The sequence below is a fragment of the Sinohyriopsis cumingii genome, chromosome 7, assembly GCF_028554795.1.
Source record: "Sinohyriopsis cumingii isolate HCF-2022 chromosome 7, ASM2855479v2, whole genome shotgun sequence".
Classification (NCBI taxonomy): Eukaryota; Metazoa; Mollusca; class Bivalvia; order Unionida; family Unionidae; genus Sinohyriopsis; species Sinohyriopsis cumingii.
Genome location: NC_142967.1, coordinates 74,850,707 through 74,873,413, shown reverse-complemented (window position 1 = coordinate 74,873,413; position 22,707 = coordinate 74,850,707). Strand labels below are relative to the sequence as shown.

Here is a 22,707-nt window from a genome sequence, read left to right as displayed (position 1 = left end):
CAACACCATGATGAGGAAATGAAATAAAGAAACCAGAAAAACTCTACTTCATCTGACTCTAACAACCTTGGACAATTTTATTTGTGATTATGTTAAGAAATTAAAATGTTTGGGTTTATTTCAATTTTTAAAGACCTCAGGGTAATCTGCTTGATTTTCCCAAACTTTCAAGGCCTTGAAAATGCTACCTGATTTTTTCCCAAACCTTCAAAGACCATATGAACCATGTCAGGGTCATTGCAGATTTTGTTTTTAACTTTACTGCAATAAAAGAAAGATCTTTAAAGTTCAAGTGTAACTTATTATAAAGAAGATGAATCATTAGCCTCCTTGATTTTTGGATAAATGTGTTCTAAGATGAAGTACATTGAAACCTATAATAGTATATATTTTATGACAGGCAGTAAATTAACGGTCATTTGGTTAAAAAGATTTTTTTTTACTTTTCGCATTGGCTTATGTGTAGTGTGTTGGTCTGTAATGCTACAAAAAGATTATAAGGAGACTTAAAAGTATGACTTTAAACTAAAAGAGAAATGAACAAATAAACTATTCTTTGAATGGACAATGCATTTGTTTGTTAATTGTGCATGTTAGTTTATTTGTATGTTTAGAGAGAGAGAGAGATTGTATGTTGTGCAAGTTGCAATATCCTATTTCAAGTTGAAAAAGTACCAATCAGATAAAAATTTGTAAGTACATTTTTGACCCCTACATTTTTTGTTTGACCCCTAGTTCTGACACCAAGGTGTTTTTTTTTTATCCTCAATTTTACACTCCTTGGGGATACACTATATATATATATATATATATATATATATATATATATATATATATATATATATATATATTATACACACCACTCCCTTGATAACTTGCAAACCTACTTATAATCCAATGTATCCTCTTGTAATTAAACGTAAAATGTGTCAATCTACCGTAACAGCTGTGTCTGCGGGTGTTTCTCAGAAAACATAATTAAGTGCCGACCATGTTTTGATAACTGACTTCCGAAGTATTTGTTGTATTGTTGCACTGGCCTCCTTTATATTACCACATTAATAATGTCTTTTGAATCAAATGTAGGAGGTGGAATAAAAGAAAAGTTAAAAGGCATGAAAATCCTACAATCTTAAAATCTAGCGGCCCCGGTCTTATGTCGGGTGAACTCAATTCATTTGATCAATCGAACACTTATAAATGCTATTGTGTATGTAATTTAAACTACCATAAATTAACTGACTCTTTATCAGTGTGATCAAAGATAACAAGGCAGTAAAGCGAAATAAATACTTTGTAAAATAAAGAGCTTGATTTCAGAGATACAATCATTGTGGGCAAGCAAGTTTCAGAGAAGTCTTGAACTGGTACTTACAGATATCAACACTGTACTAATTGAAGAAAACAAAAAATTGAGTTTTGATGCAGATGATTGTCTTATGAAATAAATGTCGCATGTTTTTGAAGAAAAAAAAGGAATCTTGTTTGGTGGAGTATCAACAGTTAGTCTAGTTCCCTGCTCTTGGGACTCACGATTTGGCAGGATAATATTAAACACCACTACGGGAACCAGACTCATCAAGAAAACAAAAAGAAGTGACGTAATACAGATTTTTGCACATGTGATGGTTGTTCAATCCAGTTGGAACGATCTTTGGTATGTTGGACATTTTGAAAATAAATGTTATTTAAACAGAATAATGAAAACTTCATTAGAGAAAGTGAGTTATTAAAAATTATTATCGACGTTATTGTAAAATGAGGATTCATTCAATAAATAGCCCAGTTTCTTAACGCTGCTTATTCCCACGGTTTTCTCAGTGTCAAAGCGATTTTGTTTTTCAATTTTTGGAGGTCCCTCATTAACTTGTGCCTCGCTTATAGTATGGTCTATGTTTTTATGGACCCCGTTGTGTGCGAGTTATCGAGGGAGAGGTGTCACAGTGTGTGTGTGTGTGTATGTATATATATATATATATATATATATATATATATATATATATATATATATATATATATATATACACACACACGCAGTGTGACCCCACTATGAGATGGTAGTTGGGAGCCATAGGACCCAACTGTGTTATAGACCGAACCATGTTAAAAGCAACCAAGACAGTTAGCTGAAGAAAATACATGTACCCCCCAAAAAATTGCGTGGGGGGTTGTTGGTAATAAATGGGCGATAAAATATATGCTTCATTGGCACAATTACCATCTTAAAGCGATGCTTATTAAATGAGAAATACACCTGTAGTTTAAACAGAGAAGGCATATCTAATAGTTTACTTTATTTAGAGAACCACAAATTGGTACATATACGTGAATACTTTTTATATATACATGTCTGATGTATGGCATGAAAAGAGTTTCAACACCGTGTACTCACCCAGGAATCTCATCATATACATTGAATCCACAATACAAGTGATTCTATCAAAAATATAACAGATTTAAAATATTAATAAATTTGTCACAGGTCATATTGGTCTGAATTCAGTGGAAAAACATAGAACAATCATATAACGAATGATGAATCGCATTTACTTTTAAGCTGCCCTTGTTAGTGTGTGTAAGCATAAACCTTTTCCCTGCAAAAGTGAAACTTTCACGGCACAGTTAATGTGTTCCAGTCACGTTGGAAAATGCAAAACTCCATCAGATTCCATTTCTTGTATTTCAGTTTGGTACTGACATCCTTTGAAGAAAAGTTCATTGTTTTTATTGAAGATTGTAGATAGCTTTCTTTAATGAAGGGTGCATGCGTTATTGAAGTCACTGCTAAAGGACAGCTTTGGAGAACCAAACAAATGTCCATTTCTTATTGTGGTGGCAACATCAAATAATTGCATTTCATGTTTGAGACTAATTTTTGTTTCCATTTGCTGAGTACGTTTTCATAACAATTGATGTTTCCAAGGTAATCTGTTTCCTTTGAAATTTTAACAAACTATTTTATCTGGGTATATTTATACAAAGGAATTGGCAGGTGTTTGGTCTATTCTAGTTACTGTTTCTCCCTGTCTATTGAATAAACCAGTAAGTAAGATTTTTTTTTTTTTTTTATAACATTTGTGGTAGCAGCATGATGCTGCCTTTTACGCATGCGTCAGAAATTTAACAAAGGGTCAACGGACAACAGACACATTTGTTCTGGTCTGATGAAAGGGATTATTACAGAAAATGTGAGTGTTCTGAAGGATTTAATTCTGAGTGAAAAGAAGAGGAATTTTACATACCATCCACACACAAATGTCAGCCTGTGTAAATGTATTAATTACTAGCAAGCGGCCAAAAATCCAACAAAAGATAGATTACAAGATAATGCCTAGTCCGGTTGATCTCTGTTACCAGAAATGTCAACAACAACAAAAGTAGATATCTCACAACATACAGGTTGCATGTCAAGATAAACGGATTATGATATAGCAGTGCACTTTTAAGATAGTTTGTTAATATGGACAAAGAATTTGTTTATGTAACAATAGATAAATTTCAGTGCATTTTATATCCAGTTTACGTCTTCCTTTCATGGGGCCTGTGAATTTCTCCACTCCAAACCAATGGTTGTATATACAAGTTTAAACAGCCAACAAATTTGCTAATAAAAATAATTGCCAGAAAGTATATTTTGTCTCTAATAAGGAAGAAAAGTCCAAGTTTGCGACATTGGCGAAGCTCTATTCGATTCCATAATAAACTTTTTACAAGTTATTTTTCATCATTTTAAGAAGAAAAAACTACTTTTTCATGTACAAGAAAAATATATATAAAATTTCAGGAGCCACTCCATGATCATCTTGCATTATTCATACATAGTCTCCTCCCCAAAATGATAATAAACCTTTTTTTTTTTACTTTTAAGAAAGTTGTTTTCATGTACAAGAAAAATACATGTATATGAAATTTCGGGAGCCACATACAGATTCATGCTATATATATATATATATTATATATATATATATATATATATATATATATATATATATATATATATATATATATATATATATATATATGTGTGTGTGTGTGTGTGTGTGTGTGTACATAAAAAGCAGTTGAATGTTGACATTTGAACTCAGATTTATTGTATAGCCAGAAGAATGCGTCATTGATGAAGGAGTGGACATATTATTCAGTAACAAAGTTATTTTAAATGAAGTTTCTTTATTTTTGAGTATATTTAATCACCTTACTCTTTAAAGCAGCTTCTGTACTATATCACTTGCATCACTTTACTATTTTTCATTGGAAGGGATAGTCTAAGATGCATTAGCTCTATTCACTGTTCTCCTTCTGTTGAGGCCACTAAAACATTAGTTCCTTAATAATTTTTAGAATTGACAGCAGCTGTCAATTGCTGTAATTCGATTCAGTCAGATTTGTCTCGATATCTACTATAGAAACAACCAAGTAAATTCAAAACACCCCTGCTTGGATCATCCTTAGAGTACCAAGAACTGGTTACTCCTTCCCCATTTTGCACCTCCACTTGCTACCCATTCACTCCAGAACTGGAAACAAAATCATGCAGTTATCTATGTTATGTTTCATTGATTGCCTCCAGTCCAAAATACCTATTTGACCTCACCAATGTGGATACCCCATCTAAATACTTTGGCACCTCTTTTGACACTTGTATTCTCATTACTTTGTCTATCAAAGCCAGTCTTATAGACAACTCTTCTGCGTTCTAGGGCCCAGCTGCCTGGAACAAATTGCCTCTTAAACTTGGACACAATGACTCATTCGAGAGTGCCTAAAAACCTACCCATTTTGACTGTAGGAGCAGACTCAAGACTTACCAGTGTTTGTTTACCCCGAGTTAATTTCAGCATGCTTTTGTTTATAATTTCATGATGTTCATTTTTTGCAATCTTGTCTATATGTATGTAAATGTCCATATTGTGTAACTAATACTGTAAAGTGCTTAGAGCTTCTGAAGATCAAATACTGTGCTAAGTCCTCATATAATTTTTAATATTATTACTATTATTAGCTCAGGTATGTATCAGGATGCATGTTGTTTATATGAAAATACACATGTATATATATTGGGATGCCGCAGAACCTATAAATCTTATACATATATTTGGATATCTTTGTCCAGTAAAAGTGCATTTAGATGCTAAATCTGCAGTAGGCAGCACCATGCAATCGAAAAAAAGCTGTTTGTTTAAGGAGACATTTTGAAAGTTTCCATTATGCTGTAGTACATGGCTATAGTATATGAACTGAACCCTCAATATCCAATTGTAGATAAGAGGACATCAAAATTTGTCCAGAATGAAAATGGTTTAGACTATCTTTGCACAGAATCCAGACTAAGATAATTGCTGGGACTTGGATTCAATTCATTTCAAGATCTTTTGAAAAGCCATGAAAAACTCTTCAATGACATAGAAATTTGGATAAAACAAGTTTAACATAGTGCACACATGAATGATAATGATCGTTGTTCATGAAGCTTAACTTGGTGTTAAATCTAATTCTTTAATACTAACCTGGCACTCTCTGTTTTAATGTAAAAGTAAGCCAGAATATTGGTTTTTAAGATATTGTTTGTTTTAATGAAATATTAATAATGAAATTATTAGTGGTTGACTTTGAAGGTTACAAATGTGTATGCAACCATACACAGCAAGCTTTTTTTGGATACTATCTGTGCAGTTCATAGAGCACATTGTACATGATAGACATATGACTTAGCATACTTATACACAAGATTTGATGATGTCATTGTTGTAAGCACAATGAGTTAACACCACGCCATGTCAAATTGTCTCCAGCCTGAACTCGCCCGTCAGTTTATATTCCATTGACCCAGCTGATCACCAATATTCATCCGGGTTGTTTTTTTTATTTAATGCACCCTTTTTCTCCTCAGATCCAGTTTAAAAAAGTGGGCATGCCTCTCTTCATTCCATCTTGAATCAGTTTGTGCACAAAGTGTGAATATTGTTATTAGATTAGTCACTAACAGAATTTGTCAAATGTATCACATCACTTCTTTTGAAGAAATCCAGAAAATGATTAGAATTATGAGCAACTTCATTGACTGAATTAAGGGTTGACAACTTTTAATTCTAAATTGAATTTTTGAACATAGCATGCACCTAACATCTTGATTATTGCGAAAAATGGTTGATATCTGATAGATTTTTTTTATAACAAATCATTTCCTTCATTCCAAACTTTAGCTATACTGGATGAACGGTGAAATTTATGATAAATAGTGGCATTGTGGCTTTAAATTGTGTGCATATAGTTTCAGTATATTGCTCAAGTTCAGTTCATATAAGAATTGTCGTACCGTATAATAACCAGGGCCCCAAGTGGTCTAAAGTGCTTTCCGTCACTGCCATCTCACCTCTGTCTGCGTTGGTTCAAGTCTCGAATTCGGCCAATGTGGGTATGTGAGAAAGCTTGCCAGTAGCTTCTCATGGGTCGGTGGTTCTTTCCAGGGTTTTCCTGGGTTCTTCCTCCACCATTAATACTGGCCGCCATGTATAGCCTGTCGTGTGCTGAAAAATGGCATTAAACCCTACAACAGCAACAACAGCATTATAATAACCATATGCATCTCATTAGGTACCATACCTTTACAACAAAAGGTCATGGTGATGCGCATTTCACATTTTACTGGCTTAGGTTCTGTGCATTTACCTTATGTCCAAAGAGTGTTATATATATATATATATATATATATATATATATATATATATAGTTTTACCTAGATTCATGAAACTTGGTGATGGGATAAATCTGTAGAGTACTACACTCTCATCACAAAAGTAGGTCACTGTAACCCATGTTTCCTTTTTTTTTTATCTTGAGTCCTGTTCCTGCCAGAATCATTAAATTAGGTGATTGTACGCATTTCTTTTAGTAGCACACTCTTACAACAAAAGGTCATTTTGACCTGCATTTCACATTTTCTCGGTTTATGACAATTTTTGGCATTTAGCTCCTGATTATTGATCACATTAGTTTTTTTTATCCACAGTACGATAATTTTACATATGGAATCATAAAACCTGGCAAAAATATCTGTCTTGGTGAGTACTATACCCTCTTCATAAAAGTAGGTCCTGAGAGTCTGTGACAAATATTTAACTTTTACCGACTTTACTTTCAGTTGAATTCATTTACTGTTTATGCTGTACTCATTAAACTATGAGATTGTATACTTTGGTCTTAGTACATCATCGTGTCTTTTGCCATTTGAGGTGCAGTTTGAAGTTGAACTCCTTGAGGTCCTGCTTCACCATTCATGCGAAGGTGCACATGTGACTTTTCCTTGGGCACTTTGACTCCCTTCCTGATTTGCTAGCTTTGCAGCTTAAAGTGCACATTTGTGATTCGTATTGGGAGGGTGCACTGACCATAAGCTTTTTAGCCGTTGTGGCTGTAAGCATCCATGTTTATTCACCATACAACCTATCTGGTAGGATGTACATGTTATACAGTTGGATATTTGTAACAAGACTGATTCCTTTGAGCACCAGATCTTTTTATCCATGGTTTTCATGCAGCCAAAAAGGATTTTGATGTGGCATGTATATGTAATATATATCCCTAAATCCAGCTCTTTCTTGTCATTTAGCGGGGATGCTGTAGAAAAATCAAGAGTTACTATGGGATGAGGTTGTCTACAGAGGCTCAGGCAAGTGCAAAACCAAATGCTTCACCACCACCTCCTCCTAAGGAAGATTTTCCTCCCCCAAAGTAAGTATTCTATCTCTTTTAGACTATATTTCAGGGTGTGTACAAGGGTTTAAGATGAAATAAGATTGATATCCATGTTTGGAAATCTCTTTGCCAGTGAGCATGGTATTTATGCTTAAATGTTTATGACTTTCATTATGACTTTATTAAGCTATTGTTTAAATCTTATTTCAAATAGATCTTGCTAGCATACTTTGTTGGAAATTTTATATATATGTTTTAAGTGCTAAATTGAAGTGAAGATAAATCAGGGTGGATTCGCTTTATCAAAACTCTTGATACATTTTGGTATTCGATGTGAATTCAGGTAGATTTTGTTTGACCTCTCTTTAACAAACTCCCCTTCATTAAAAAAAAAAACATTTAGAAGGAATGATTTACTGAAAATCTTTGCTACTGTTAGTTTAATCTTGCTTGTCTATTGATATTATAATGCTGAGGACAAACTTGTTAGGGAATATTGTCGATCAGAAACCGATGTGTTATGCTAGAGACATATCTGCCAACATTCCAGACAGTGCCGGTATGGGGGTGGGATTTGTGTATTTGAAATTCGTAAAGTGTTTTGTGGTCCCAAAAGAGGAGGTCTGTGCCTAAGCCAAATAAATGAAGTGGTGCAGTAATAAGAATAAATTGTGTGCTCACAAACCTTTAGAAAATGACTATTATATACTTGTGTGAAATATAGAGACTTGCTGGAAAATAATTTTTATTTTTTTTTTCCTCTCCTATATTTCACATGTGAAAAATATATCGTTATATTTTTCACATGAAAATATAAGATTTCCCTTTGCGCTATTTGATGCTTGATTGTGTCTGCTTACAAAAGTTGTACCTGCAACAAAACAAATTGAGTATCTTGTGAGCTAGAACACATATATAGATGTTGCCTTCCATTTCAGACATGGAACTTTATTTTTGATAATGATATTTGATCACGCCATTGGTGTCTCACTGAAGTTATTTCCCATTCTTCCTTGACAACAATGACAAACCCATTGTGATGCATTGCTGAATCAGATATCATCCAATAGGGTAAAAAAGTTTACAGAGTGACAAAAATGTGACAGATTATGTCAACCCAATCATACTGCTTTTTTAAGTCACATATGTTTATATGATCAGGCTATGAATGTGAGGTCAGTTTACAAAGGGGGTGGGGTGGGGGGCATGTTGTGCTGAAGAGTGGGTTTAATCTTCTAAACTTCGCTTCTGGAGCAAGTTTACTACATAATAAAAAGAAAATTTTCCTTTTCTACATTAATACTAGTTGAGTCTGGATCCCACAACCCATGGAGTACAGTGCAGCTGCTATACTGCAGCTACCCACTTGTTGTATTAAAAATAGACAAAACATTGAAGAGCAGTGTTATATAATTGAGGCCATGAAAGGAAACAGTATCAAAAGGCAAAGCTAATTCTCAGTCTGTTTAAAAATCAGATCTAAACAGTCGTATGTAGAGATCTGATGGACGCCGATAAGCGGCCATGTTCTGTTGACCTTGTGATTAACCAATCAAATCACAACTTTCAAATTTCTGAAGGCGACACACTTCATTCAGAACATGTTGTTATTAATGGTAAATCTTCGTGATACAATTTCCAAAGCTTTATCTGATTGGATACTAATATAAGTGGACTGGAAATTCTAAAGGTGACCAGAACATGAACTTTTATCAGTATCTGTCAGATCTCCACATATAGCGATTGAGATCTGAATTGAATTAGATTGAGTAAATTCTCTTGTTTTGCGAAGATATTTTTGCGGTATTCATGAAGATATTAAATGTTTTGAAGTTACTTATTGCTTTATACTACATTCATTAAACATGTACATCTCACAAATAATGTCCCCGACTAGAAAGGCCACCCATCTTATGTGGCCACTTTCCCAGCGCAGAAGGGGCGGCCCTATACCAGGGGGGATCCACTGTATTATAAATATTAGCATGTGTTATGTATGTATTCTTGACATCATTACAATTTCTGCCAGTTTGCTAATTATATTGAATGCACATATTGTTTGATTTGATAATTTTGTATCTATTTATGTTTTATATTGACTATGGACAACATTCATAATCATAATTCTTGGAAGATAGTTTGAAGTTTTTCATGCCTCAGGGCAAAGCTGAATATAATACAGATAACCAGTCTCCTGTAGAAAAGCTTCCAGTCATTTCCAAGGGAACAGGTTATTGGATTTATGGTTTCTAATGAAGCAAAATTTTGCAGCACAATGGATTGGGGTGGCGTAATATGTCTGCTGGGTAAATTTTATTGTATTGCAGTGAATTTTCTAATACTGAAGTACATTACCTTATATTCCCTACAGGAAGAGAGGAATATTTGGGAAGCTGCTTGGCCTAACATTTATTGGAGTTGGTGGGACCATTGGTTATGCCTGGTATGATCCAAACTTTAAGAAGCAGATTGAAGACAATGTTCCTTACAGCAAGGATGCTTTTGACTTTTTGTTCTCTTACCTGCCTGAAAGTTTTGCAGCAGCCAAATCAAGGTATAAATTATAGAATGATCAGTTGGGGTTACAGCTGTTTGATACATGCTTTTAGTGTTTGCATATGTAAATGGCTTAGTTTCATTTACTGCCTGTAAATATTTACAAAATCAGTAAGTGTGTAAACTTGTATGCATATGACTTGTTCAAACAGGATCCACATATTCCAGTTAAATGATATATTTTCATGACTTTGCTTCAAAGAACTGTTTAGTAGGATTTTTATGTTAATTATTTCCTTAAGTATCCAAGATTGTCACATTGAATGTGGCATCACTTAGAAACAAGTAGATCTTGACAAGAATTGGTTGATTATGCAACATTACAATTGGATTGATTTACTGTTATTAATGATAATAATTTTCTATACAGTATTTACCTTGTTACTGCTCTGTGGTCATCAACTTTGTAACAGAAAAGAAGCAAAATCAACAAGTTTTGTAAAACTTGACAAATAATTTAGTTATCGAAGTTATAAAATGAAAATATAAAAGGAACTTAATACTCTATTCAACTACAAAAGAACAGAATATACTAAATGAATTTCAGATCCTCGAATGCACAGGTCTGGCAACATCCCTGACGTATCATAATGGCATTGTCTGGAACCCCTTTTTGAACAAGTTTTCAATAGTCCCAGAATAATATTTTAGTCCAGTAACACTTTGTAATTCAATAATCCAAGCAATTTTTTTCTTCTCTCAAATAATATCTAAAGAACAACATTAAATACAACTGCAGATGTGTGTTACATAGGAAATAAGAATGAAAAAATTATCCAGCCCTATCTAATTATATACAAGTATAAGGGGAGAAGATGCCTTTGGCTCCTACTCACTATGTGACATTTTGCAAAATCCCACATCATAAAAGAAGCCACCTGACCTTACCTAACCAGTGGGAAGTAACTTGATTCTTCTAAGAACCCACATGTCTGACTTATCCAATGGGAAACAACCCATAACTTGTAAACAGGTTTTATTATTAATAGTATTAATAATGATTGTAAACACCTGTTTATTGATCCTCTGCAATCTAGACTCTTAATATCTTGAAATAGAATTTTATACCAATGTACAAAATTTAGTTATCTAATATCTGGATTATGTATGATCACTACAATTTACTGTCATGGACAAAAATTACAAACAGTAAAGATAGTCATGTACCAGGAGTTAAAATAATATAGTTACACATAAAAACCTTTAAACAACATGTTTATTAACAGAACCTTTGATGAGCTACAATTTTATTTTAAAGAAACAGTGTAAAGTTTGCAGAGTTTCTTAGTCATTTTAAATCATACAGAGGCATCCATTATAAATGCCCAAGCATCATGTCTGGTTCCATTATCTATTTTTCTATCATGTACAGTAGTCCCCCTCTTATAAGGCCACCCCTATTGCAGCAGGGAATTGGCCTTATAATGAGTGTGGCCTTTCTAGAGGGGATGGCAAATGCGAATAGTAAATACATATGAAGAAAGTCATAAATACATTTAATTCTAAAACATTTAATATTTTCATTAAAAAATCACATGCATGTTGTGAAATAAATGTAAAACAAACTGTTTCATCATTTTCAAAAGAATGTTATGAATAACCATTAATATAATTTTTAAACTGTCTTTATAATTATGTTACAGATCACGTCATCTGTTAAAACAAACCAGTCTTGTCACTATTAAAACTATCCTTGCTGTCATATCTCCTGAATATATCGTTTAGTCTTTTGTTCCAATCTTTGACAACTTCATTATTAACATGAGCTGATTCTCCACTGAGGACAGAACACTTAATATTGTGTCGCACTTGAAATCTGTGCAACCTTCCATTACTTGCGGTAAAGTCGTCATATCCCAATTCAACTGACAAAATTGCTGCTTTTTCTTGTCATTCAGAACAGGATACAAACATCTCCTGGCTCAAACAATCTTCCTTTTTCTGTCCATTTCACCTTCCCACTTTTGCAGAATTGTTTCCTTTTCTTTCACGATATTGTTTATCTGAGTCTTTCCGACATTAGTTTTCTGCAACCCCCACACACCTCACGGTCGGTTGAATTTCTTTCACTTTCTCTTCTAAACTGCAAAATTTTCTTTTCCTCCATGACATGTTGATTTTTTTGCATTAAGTTATTCATGTTGCCAACTACAATACTGATAAAACAATTTTGTATGCATCTAAACAAATTGTCGTGTGTTTTTAAAGGAAGTGATCTTGTCACATGATTCGTTAGTCGCAGTCTGGTACCCTATTGTTTTTATACATTTCTTTACACTAAGTGAGAGAAGCTAAAACGGTTTCGATATGTAACATTAACATCACGCAGATTTGACCTCACTGCCAATTATTGTCAGTAATAATAGCCACTAATTATCAAAGTGAACAAGCTCAACATCTTACTAAGGGAAGCCATAAAGGCTATCAAACCATTTTCCTGCTGACTTGTGTATTGCACATCGATACTGCCACTTCTCAGCTGTTACTACTGTTCAATAATTGTAATCTTAACAATTATCAGAGTGACTAAACCGACATCTTATGATAACACAGCAGTAGGGCTCATTGGATTACATGTACTTACCCTTTTGTATGGATTAAAATTTGAGTCTTTCTTGGCTTTATGGAATAAATGTGGCTTCTCGTGAGGTGTAAATGATATAATATTAACCTTAGTGGTACATGTACTTTTGTCAACACTTCTTTCAGTAATGAAAACCTGACATCAGGAAACAGAAATCGGATTACTTAACACACGTTATGAATAAAATACTGGTTCTGGATACATATTAAAATAAAATACGGCTGCTTGTGAGGGGTAAATTTTATATTATTGCACTAATATGCTGGTCGCATTAGGGCTGTTCCAGTAAAACATATATCCCCTCCGGGGACGGCACTTCAAAAAAACTTCTGTAGGAGGTTGTGTTTCAAACTATTTTGATTCTGACAGTGGAAGGTTGGTTAGGAAAATCACTTCTGTTGTGGGTTGTGTTGACAAAATGAGAAATCGCTGGTGGGGTTGTCAGAAAGAAGGAAAAAAAACCCCATATATATATTTAAAATCGCATCTAACCCTCTCTAACGTGAATAAAACATTGGGTTAGAAAATGATGCCTGTACACGAGAGTGCACGTAATTTGTATGAATTCGTGTACTTTTAAAGCAGTGATACGCGTTCAGCAAATAAGTCAACGTCGCAGATATAAAAAATGTGCTTTGCGCAGTATGCAATTTTTATTAAACTTTTAACTTTAAAAGTGCATTACGCGACGCAATTCGCGCTGCCGCAGCTATCTCACAGCGCTTGATGCGACATCCAGATATCTGGATACTTCGGTTCGACATGAATGGCTGTTAAACTAAATTTGATTGGTTCATTGGCCCTGGAACAAGCCTTTTATGGAGTTTTAGCCTTAATTTTTATCGTGGAAGTTTTACAAATGCGCGTTTCTAATAAGGGCCACACAAGAAACCAAAATGGTTGAATGACAACATGGTTTGTCTGCAGACGGCAAATACTGGCTGGTGATAGATATGATGACAATGAATTTCATGTATATCGGTCTGTTGGACATTGGGAAAATGTCACTGGAAATACCATTGTGTGATTTTGTTCCCAAAATTGATGTTGAGTGCAAGTACGATGTACGTGTTGGATGGACAATATGCCGGTTATATTTATTCAAGATACCCATGTCTAAACAAGCAGATTATGGAAATGTTGGACTTAAAACCCTAATACAGCATTATGGAAGAGAAAAATCTGGCATAAGAGGCAGCAAAACACTGATTCAAGGAAGTGAATCTTTGGCAGAGTTCATGTTAGTGAAAACTGACAGAGGTCTCGGAAACACTTATAATCACGCTTAGGTGGGCGGTAAGATTCAAAGACTTGCCAGTCCTGCTTCAGTCACCTGCATAGTGGGAAAATGTGTTGATCAGTTAGCTGTGCTGATATTTACAATGACAGAATTTAGTGGCTGAAAGCCACCCCCCCCCCCTTTCCAGTTGTCACCTTTATAAGAGTACATCAAAAGAATATGCTGCAATAGCTAACCGGCAAGATCAAAGGCTTTGACTGGCAACTGGGCGGGAAAATCTACTGATATTTACAGTGCTTGAATTCAGAGGCAGAAATACCCAGAGATGTACTTGTGGTCATTTATAACAGTACATCAAATAAACAACTTTAGCTTTCATTATTGTGTTTATTTTCAAGTGTAACGGAATAAGCAGTGCACGTGACCTCAGAATCATGACATGTTGAGACTTAGACTTGAATGAATATTTTGGGGTTCAACGGCAAACTGATGAAGATTGTAATGAGATTCAGGAGAGTGCTGAAGTTGCTAGAACTGATAGTTTGGAAGGGACAGTAGCCAAGTGTAAGAAAGTGTGTGATGCCTAGCTTAGTGCTTTGAATACGACCTTCCTTGGATCGAAAAAAGATGAACAAGAAAGAGCTATGTCAGTGTTATAAAGAATGTAGAAATTAAACTATGGCAACCAATAGTTCTTATAATTTGCATAGTTTTCTGAGAGGGGACTGCAACTTTTCCTAGTGGGACTCATATTTTCACCTCTGGTTCAAAAATGTTCTTCTTGGAACAGAGATATCCAAGAGAGAATACCCATGGGGCCATACATATGAGATGTTGAAAATTGCACAACCATAAAGAACAGTAACTTGTTCAAGCTAGTTATGCATATGCGTTTCAGACAGCAGGCAATGAAACGAGTTCACAGCACAGAATAATATTCATACACAGAGGAGGAGGATCATATTAAATTCAGAAACAATTAACAGTTTAATGCTCATAGGGAACATCAGAGAATCTCCATACAGCATAATTAAGTGTGTGTAGATCTCTAGTTGGCAGAACCGCTATGGCAACAAAAGAATAAAGAGACAAACTTTTATATCATGCAGATGTATGACCAAATGATGTACATGCTCTCTTTGTACAAAACTTAAATTACATTAAACATAAGAGACTGACTGATCTGTGTAAACTCAAAGCAAGATGGATACAATTTGTCCTGTTTGTGTTTGGTTCTTCCTGTGTATATTTTGATCATGGTGGTATTTTCTGCAGACCTTTTGGCACTTAGTTCCAAGCCATCATTTGGTATTTGTATTGCAGAATGGATAACTAAAAAAAAGTCTATTATCTAGTACAATACATTTTTAAGCAGTATCATTAACTGATGATGAAATTGATGAAAAAAATACTTGATGTCATTCTGATATATGGATTCTTTACTACACTACTAATCTGTTCATTCTGATTCTTTTTCTTACCATCTCCTTTAGTCCTACTGGTACCCGTGCTTTTAATAAAATTGTAACTTCTATTTTCTTGCAATCTAAATATTTATAATGATGTGTTATTGTCAAAAAGTAAAATGTGCTTAATGTTGTAAAATCTAAAACTTAATTAGCAGAGGACTAAAGTAAAAAGTGGACAGAAATTATTGCCATATTACAGTGTTGTTAGAAACAACAGAATAGTTGTACAAGGTGTATTTTGCACAAAGTTGTAGAACTAGCACTCATATTTTCACCACATATTCTACTTGAATAATTATATCATTATTTCTGTATATTCCTATCATTATTTTCCCAGTGGTAGTAATTTTCTGATCTGATGTTGTTCATTTCTTGCGCAATTTTTACACATCAAGAATTCTCACTGTATCATTAAAAAACAATGTAATCTGCACAAAATTTGAGTTGTTTGAGAAGAAATTAATTTTTTTAAACCCAAAATCACTGAAGCTATGAGTCTCACATTAAATAACATTTGAAGTAGCCATGATAGTAGTTTAGGATGCAACTATACCAATTTCAGCTTTGGTATAGCCAAATTTGGAATGTGGTGGAGGAACATAGCTCCAGAATAAACACATCAGTTTTAGAACCTGTTCATTGACTATGAATCAAGTATCCGAGTCCAATTGAATTGTTAGAAATTTTTAAATTCTTTTGACAACATCATAATTAGCTGTCAAATATTGAGTAAGCCTATGGCCTTTATGCCATCCCAACCAAGACCCCACCACAACCATGTGACCATGCCCAATGACATCACAGTAATAATAGCTATACAACTAGAGATGACATCTCCTCAAGAATTTTGATAACAGTAGAGCCGTAACAGAGTGGAACAGTAAGAAAGAGTGACAGATATTTAGGCTATTCCCACGGCCACCACTTCCTCATTGGAGATCATACACACACAAAACTTAAGAATACATCCTGAAATCCTGGCAGCATCCCTGCAGGGGAGATAACTTGACTATTTGATTTTATTGGTCTCTGGTTATCCCATGGTATTTCTGTTACTTGAACATTATCTTAAAGTGTGTCCATTCAGCATGGTCAAAAAAGGCTTACAACCATTGAGAGTTGTCAAAGGACTCGCATTACTACAGATGTGAAAGAACGAGAACCATACTATAAATCAGTGAATATTATTTAAAATAGAGTATATATGGGTTTGACTGTCTCTGATTGGTTCATAATGAAAGTAAGATTTTAGTAAAAACAATCTGTTGAGAGCTTGTCCTACTTGTAACTGAAAAAAGTGAGGGACATTGTTTTATTAACGTAATTTCCGTCCTATTAACATAATTTCTGTCCCTTTACAGACCCGAGTTTGGACGACTCATTACTGAAATCAGCAGCTGACACTTTGGTGCAGTATTGAAAGCAGACATTTCAGATTTGTATAGATCCAGAAAATAGTGCGGCGGCTTATGGTTTTCTTTTCACAAAACCTGTCGTCATGTGTCTATACTGATACAAATTTGATCATGAGCACTCAAAATGTTAAGTTACTGAATTTTAATATCATGGTGTTTGCACAGGTTTACAGTGGGAACTGAATTAGTACAGAGAGTCCTGAACTCTTGAGTTTTGTGCATAAATATGGAATCCAAGCAGAATACATCCAGAAATGTAGAGGTTTTCAATCTTGGATTTAGTCTCCCCATTGTGTTTCACACTGATATGCATATTCACAGAACATTTGTATAGTAGTAGGATAAGTAAGTGAGAAATTTAGATACATATCATAAACAAGACAAACACTATGTGGGGGGACAATATCATAAGAACAGGCTGGAATGGAGAAGTATAATAAAAACAATAATGAGTTGAAGTGTGCCTCTTTTTTATGTGTGTAACATTATTTTCTTAGCTTCAGTAAGAAATTTCATCAAAAGAAGACAATAAAGGGTGTACAGTTAACTAAACCAATATGAGTTTAGCTACTTAAAAGCTGTATCAAATCAATTTTAACCTTCTGGTCTGTTTCTGTCCATTCTGGTGATATGTCCACTGAATCAGTATTGTTGGAAAAAATATTTGGCAAATTTAAAAATTTATAAATCTTTTGGCAGATTATGATTGTACCCTACTTTTGCCTGAGAGATGTGAATAATTTTATTTCTTGGTTTGTTGATTGTGGTTGTTGCTCAATTCAAATGCATCATTGAAAAACATTGATGCATTCTCATACTTTGTTAGAAATATTTATTACAGATGCATATCTCCAGATATTGATGAATATAGCTTGAATAAGTTACAACAGTTCTAGTTGGAACAATGAACATTGTTAAGAGAAAATTTAAGTGAGCTAAAATGTAAACTTTTCGGCAGTGTGTGATGCAGGATTGCTCGAGTCTTTTCCATCTCATATGCTCACCATGAAAAATCTATTTGCACCAACTGATGATGATGACTTTTAGGTAACTGTCAGAAAGGCATAATTGACGATATTCTAAGGTCTACAAAAATTACTTGAGTCAAAAGTTATAAACTCATTCAGCTGTGGCAAAAATGATTGACTAGTACCTTTGCTGCTGTGGCCACAGTTGATTAGTTGGTTGATTTAGTGTGGTTTGATTTGGGGTTTTTTTGGTGATTTTTTAACAATATATTAGGTGGAGGTAGAACCCCGAAAGACCACCAACCAAAATTGGTTGATCTGTGACACAAACTCGCTCTGTGAGATGTGCAAGTGATGTAAAAGCAAGCACCTTAGTACACTTGGGCACATGGAGCCTGTGTTGATTTGACATTTATCTCCAACAGCTGAAGTCATTTAGACACGAGATTTTGGGGTTTCAGCAGATCATTATGGCCATTACACCATTTTCAGATGAAGGGAATCTATATATGGCAGCCAGTTTTACTGTTATTCTAATCAAAAGCAGCATGCCTGAGAACAAAGAAAAATAGCAAGACGTAGTGATCACTTTAGTAAACACAGAGTTTACTAAGGATACAAATTCATGATTTCTGTATTAGAATAGAAATATCTATTATAAAATCTGTATTCATGGATGTTAAATTAGTAGGTATTAAGGGACTGATAAATGACATCTACAAATAATAAGCCACCACAAAAATTTGTGATTTCACAGTATCAGAGACATACTTGGTTGACAGACAAACAAACAAAAGGACAAAAGACTGATTATAATGAATGACTGCAAATAAAAATATTCAGTAGATTATATGATCTATAAGAATTCAGTAGATTACCTCCTGCCAGCTGTCATTTAAATCGCTTCTGTCTCCAACCCAATATTAAAATCGCTTCTACCACCCACTAACTCATAGCCAGAAATTATGTTAAAAAATTATACTTCTGTAGGGGGCACTGTTTCTCGATTAAAACACATCTGACGGTTGATCATAATTTTTTAAAATTGCGTCTGTTGTGGGTTGGTTGAATTTGAAAGTGCCTTCCCCCCGGGGGTATATGTTTTACTGGAACAGCCCTTAGCTGGGTGCCTTTTTGTGAGGGGTATTTTTGAACACAAACTCGTTGGTACCGATGGATTCTGGCCGTAAGGAGTGGGTGGCCACTGGTCAGGAGGGCCATTCAAGAGGGGGACTATTGTACATATGCATGTAACACTCAAAAACATAACTACAGTCACAGGGATGTTACACTGTAATTGTTCTATATACTCAACAAAGACATAGACATAACATCAATTGAAACAATTGTAACTTGAGTCAGGTACTAAATGCACATTATAATAGCTGTCAGCAAGTCAGTAAACCTAGCAGGTAGATGGTTTATGGGGAGATCAGTTTCTAATCATTTTGATTAAACTGGATCATTTTGGTTAGTGTAAACTATGTACATGTTTTGACATATTTGGTAAACATGGCAGCCTTAGTAAGTCACAATGTTGTTTAAATGGTGCATCCAGTATTTTTGTGAACTCTGGTAAATTTATTCATATTTTTGCAATTATCATACCAATCGTTTTTATTACAAAATGATTTTGATCAGTAAATTTAATTTCCTTCGAGACATTATCTTGCACTGTACTTTTAAACTGTTAAACTTCTAAGTCATTTATTTATATAAATTTGTTTGTTTCTCTTCTTCATTACAAGGATGGCAACCAGTTGCTAGAAGTATAAATGATTTACGTTTGTCAGCCATAAATGGACACACATACAGTTGCTTATTTGTTGTAATTGCTTTGAAAAGCAGCTAAGGGCTGCAAATATGAGCATACTTTAGTACATCACTGTATGACTGTTAACATACATTTTATGTCCAAATCATTGATTAGTTTCATGGGGGCTGACATGATGCCCTCTCTACCCCATGCAGATGCAAATATATATCCAGAAGATACTGTACCTGAAATACAGTAGAATCTTTGCTTAGTCTCATGGGTGCACCTCCCATTGACATACAAAATAGCACCAGAATATATTGTACCAATGAATACAATGGAAAACATTGTAATTGCATATAATCAGTATGTCTCAAAAGGCTTTGTTGTTGATATGTTGATGAGTAGAAATGACATTCATATAGTGTAATTCCACAGGGGATAAGCCTAGGACCCCATCAATGAGTTGTGAGAGCTCACAAACAAATAGGACCACACCCATAAGGCATATGGGCTTGCAGTCAGTATCACCCCACCAATGAGGCATGGTGGTTTTACAGTTAATTTTGTCCCCAGCCATAGAGGTGTTAGCTTGTATCATTTACCCGGTCAGTGCATGAAAATATTAAGAAAATGTTCTGGGTGTGAAGTTTTGCAATGGCCAATACAGTACAGACAGATGGTCCATACTGATTCATAATGTTCCAGCCAACCGGACTGCAAGTCATATATTGTCTTTGGTAGTCCATTGGACTGCCAACCAAGTGGTTCAGCCATATGAATGACCTATATGTGACCACAGTGGTCAAGAGTCACTTGATGGCTGTCTGGCAAGCCAGCCTTCCATACAGATCACACAGCCAGTTGACTGTACTGACCATACTGCACCAGCTGGCCCGACCACAAGTCATATAATGTATTTGGTATGCTGTTTCAACTGCTAACTAATTAGTCCGGCTCTATATGAATGAACTGGTGAGTTGGTTGGATGATTGACTGGACTGACCATTCCTATGAAATTCATATCAAACTGATATTAGTTACAGAGCTACTCGATCAGCATTCTATTATACAATTACTGTTGGCATATCCAATCGGCACTTGTTGATGAAAGTGAAGAAATAGAAATGTCGGAACATGACAGTCTGACAGTGGAAAGGCCTGAATTTATTTAAATACAGAAATAAAGGAAATCAGAGGATTTGGTATCCATTAATATGTCTTTCTCCACCTTCAATCAGTTCTATGTATAAGGTCAATGCCTTGGTGGATGTAGATGAAGATGATGATAGTTTGCTGTTTAGAATCAGAGGTCGTGGAAACGCTTAATCACGCTTATTTGGATGCAGCTTATTTTTATCTGGGATGCAGAAAATCACTTACACAGGAGTCCTCCATATGCATGCAATAGCTGGGCAGCAAATTCAGTGGATTGCCAGTCCTTCTAAAAGCACCTGCTTAGTTGGAAAATGTGTTGATCAAGTGATGGTATTAGGTGTGCTGATATTTACAATGACATAATTCAGAGGCTGAAAGGCCCCCAGATGTACATGTTGTCATTATAAGAGTACATCAAAAGAACATGACCCAATAGCTGGGCAGCAAGTTCAAAGACTTAGAGTAGCTTGTTCATTTCCTGGTGTAGCTGATAAGTAGTGCATATGACCTCGAAATCAAGACTTAGACAAAATGCCATTCGCAAATTTGGATGAGTATCTTGGGGTTAAAGGGCAAATTGACAAAGATTGCAATGAGATTCAGAAGAGTTATTAAACTGATAGCTTAGATAGAACAGTAGCCAAGTGTAAGAAAGTGTGTGATGCCTGGCTTATTGTTTGGAATAAGACCTTTCCTTGAATTGACAAAATTCAATCTCACTCTGATGTACAAACAAGAGCTATGTCAGTGGTGTAAAGAATTTGGAAAATTAAACTCTATGACAACCACTGGTTCTTTTCATATGGGCATTTAGCCACTTCAGATATGTCCAATATGCTTATGGGAGTGGACTACATCTTTTGCTGCTGAGACTCCTAGTTGCAAATCCGAGCAACACCTCTGAGAATCTTGCAATAATTGTTAAGGATTTCAAAACTTACCAGGCTTCTCATGGAGGATACATGATCCCGGTAATGAAGAACTTCCTTATGTTGACTTGCATGCAGCTTTCTCGCCATTCTAGTAAATAGTCCCATTATGCAATAATTTATCTGCATGTACCTTGTCTAGATGTTGATAAAGTGCACAAACAAGTCTTTAATGCCATGTCAGAGTTAGTCAGGAACATTGTGTTGACTTCTTTCAGGGTTAGATACAGACCTCAAAAACAACAAAAATGCCCTAAAATTTCATTTGACCTTATTAAATTAAAAGAAGCCATATAAATCTAAATGAAACCTAAATGAATATTAAAAGCCTGACAAATTTGAAAAAAATGAACGTTTCTACTCTGGTATCACAAAAATTGTTTTCTTGCACATGGTTTTTCATTAGGCTAGCCTAGCAGTTGAGAAAGCTTACATATTTCTTAGCACTTGCAGGTATTCGTTTTTTTAATTGTTTATTAATTTTCATTCTATCTTTATTTCTGAACCGCTCCGGTGGCCTAGTGATTAGAGCATCCACCTCGGATGCGGGAGGTCATGGATTCGATGGCCGGCTGAGTCATACCAAAGACTTACAAAAATGGTACTAACAGCAGCCTCGCTTGGCGCTCAGCATTAAGAGGTTAGTGTTAGGACTGGTCGGCCTGGTATCAGGATTATGTGACTGGGTGGGACATCATGCTACATGTCTGCAGCATGATACCCCAGTGCTAGACATCACTATAAACTGGCACACTGCAGACAGCGTAGTGTTATGACTGAAAAATTGTTAAAACTATGTTAAAAATCCAAATCACACGCACACTTCTTTATTTTCATTTTATTTAGAAGCTTTCTTTGTCAAATTTTTTACTCACCATGGAGATAATGATGTGACTGCTTTGGGTCTTGAATGTCAATTTTTTTAAAATACCTTGAC

The 22,707-nt window shown here is 34.9% G+C and overlaps 1 protein-coding gene across 1 annotated transcript in view; it reads left to right on the top strand.

Moving 5' to 3' along the window:
* Positions 1-22,707, top strand: part of LOC149795525 (MICOS complex subunit MIC60-like) — a 75,078-nt gene that overhangs the window by 2,987 nt on the left and 49,384 nt on the right. The window contains exons 2-3 of the mRNA XM_089965332.1: positions 7,610-7,731; positions 10,067-10,249. Of these exons, the coding sequence (XP_089821458.1) occupies positions 7,610-7,731; positions 10,067-10,249 (305 nt within the window). The remainder of the gene's footprint in view (positions 1-7,609; positions 7,732-10,066; positions 10,250-22,707) is intronic.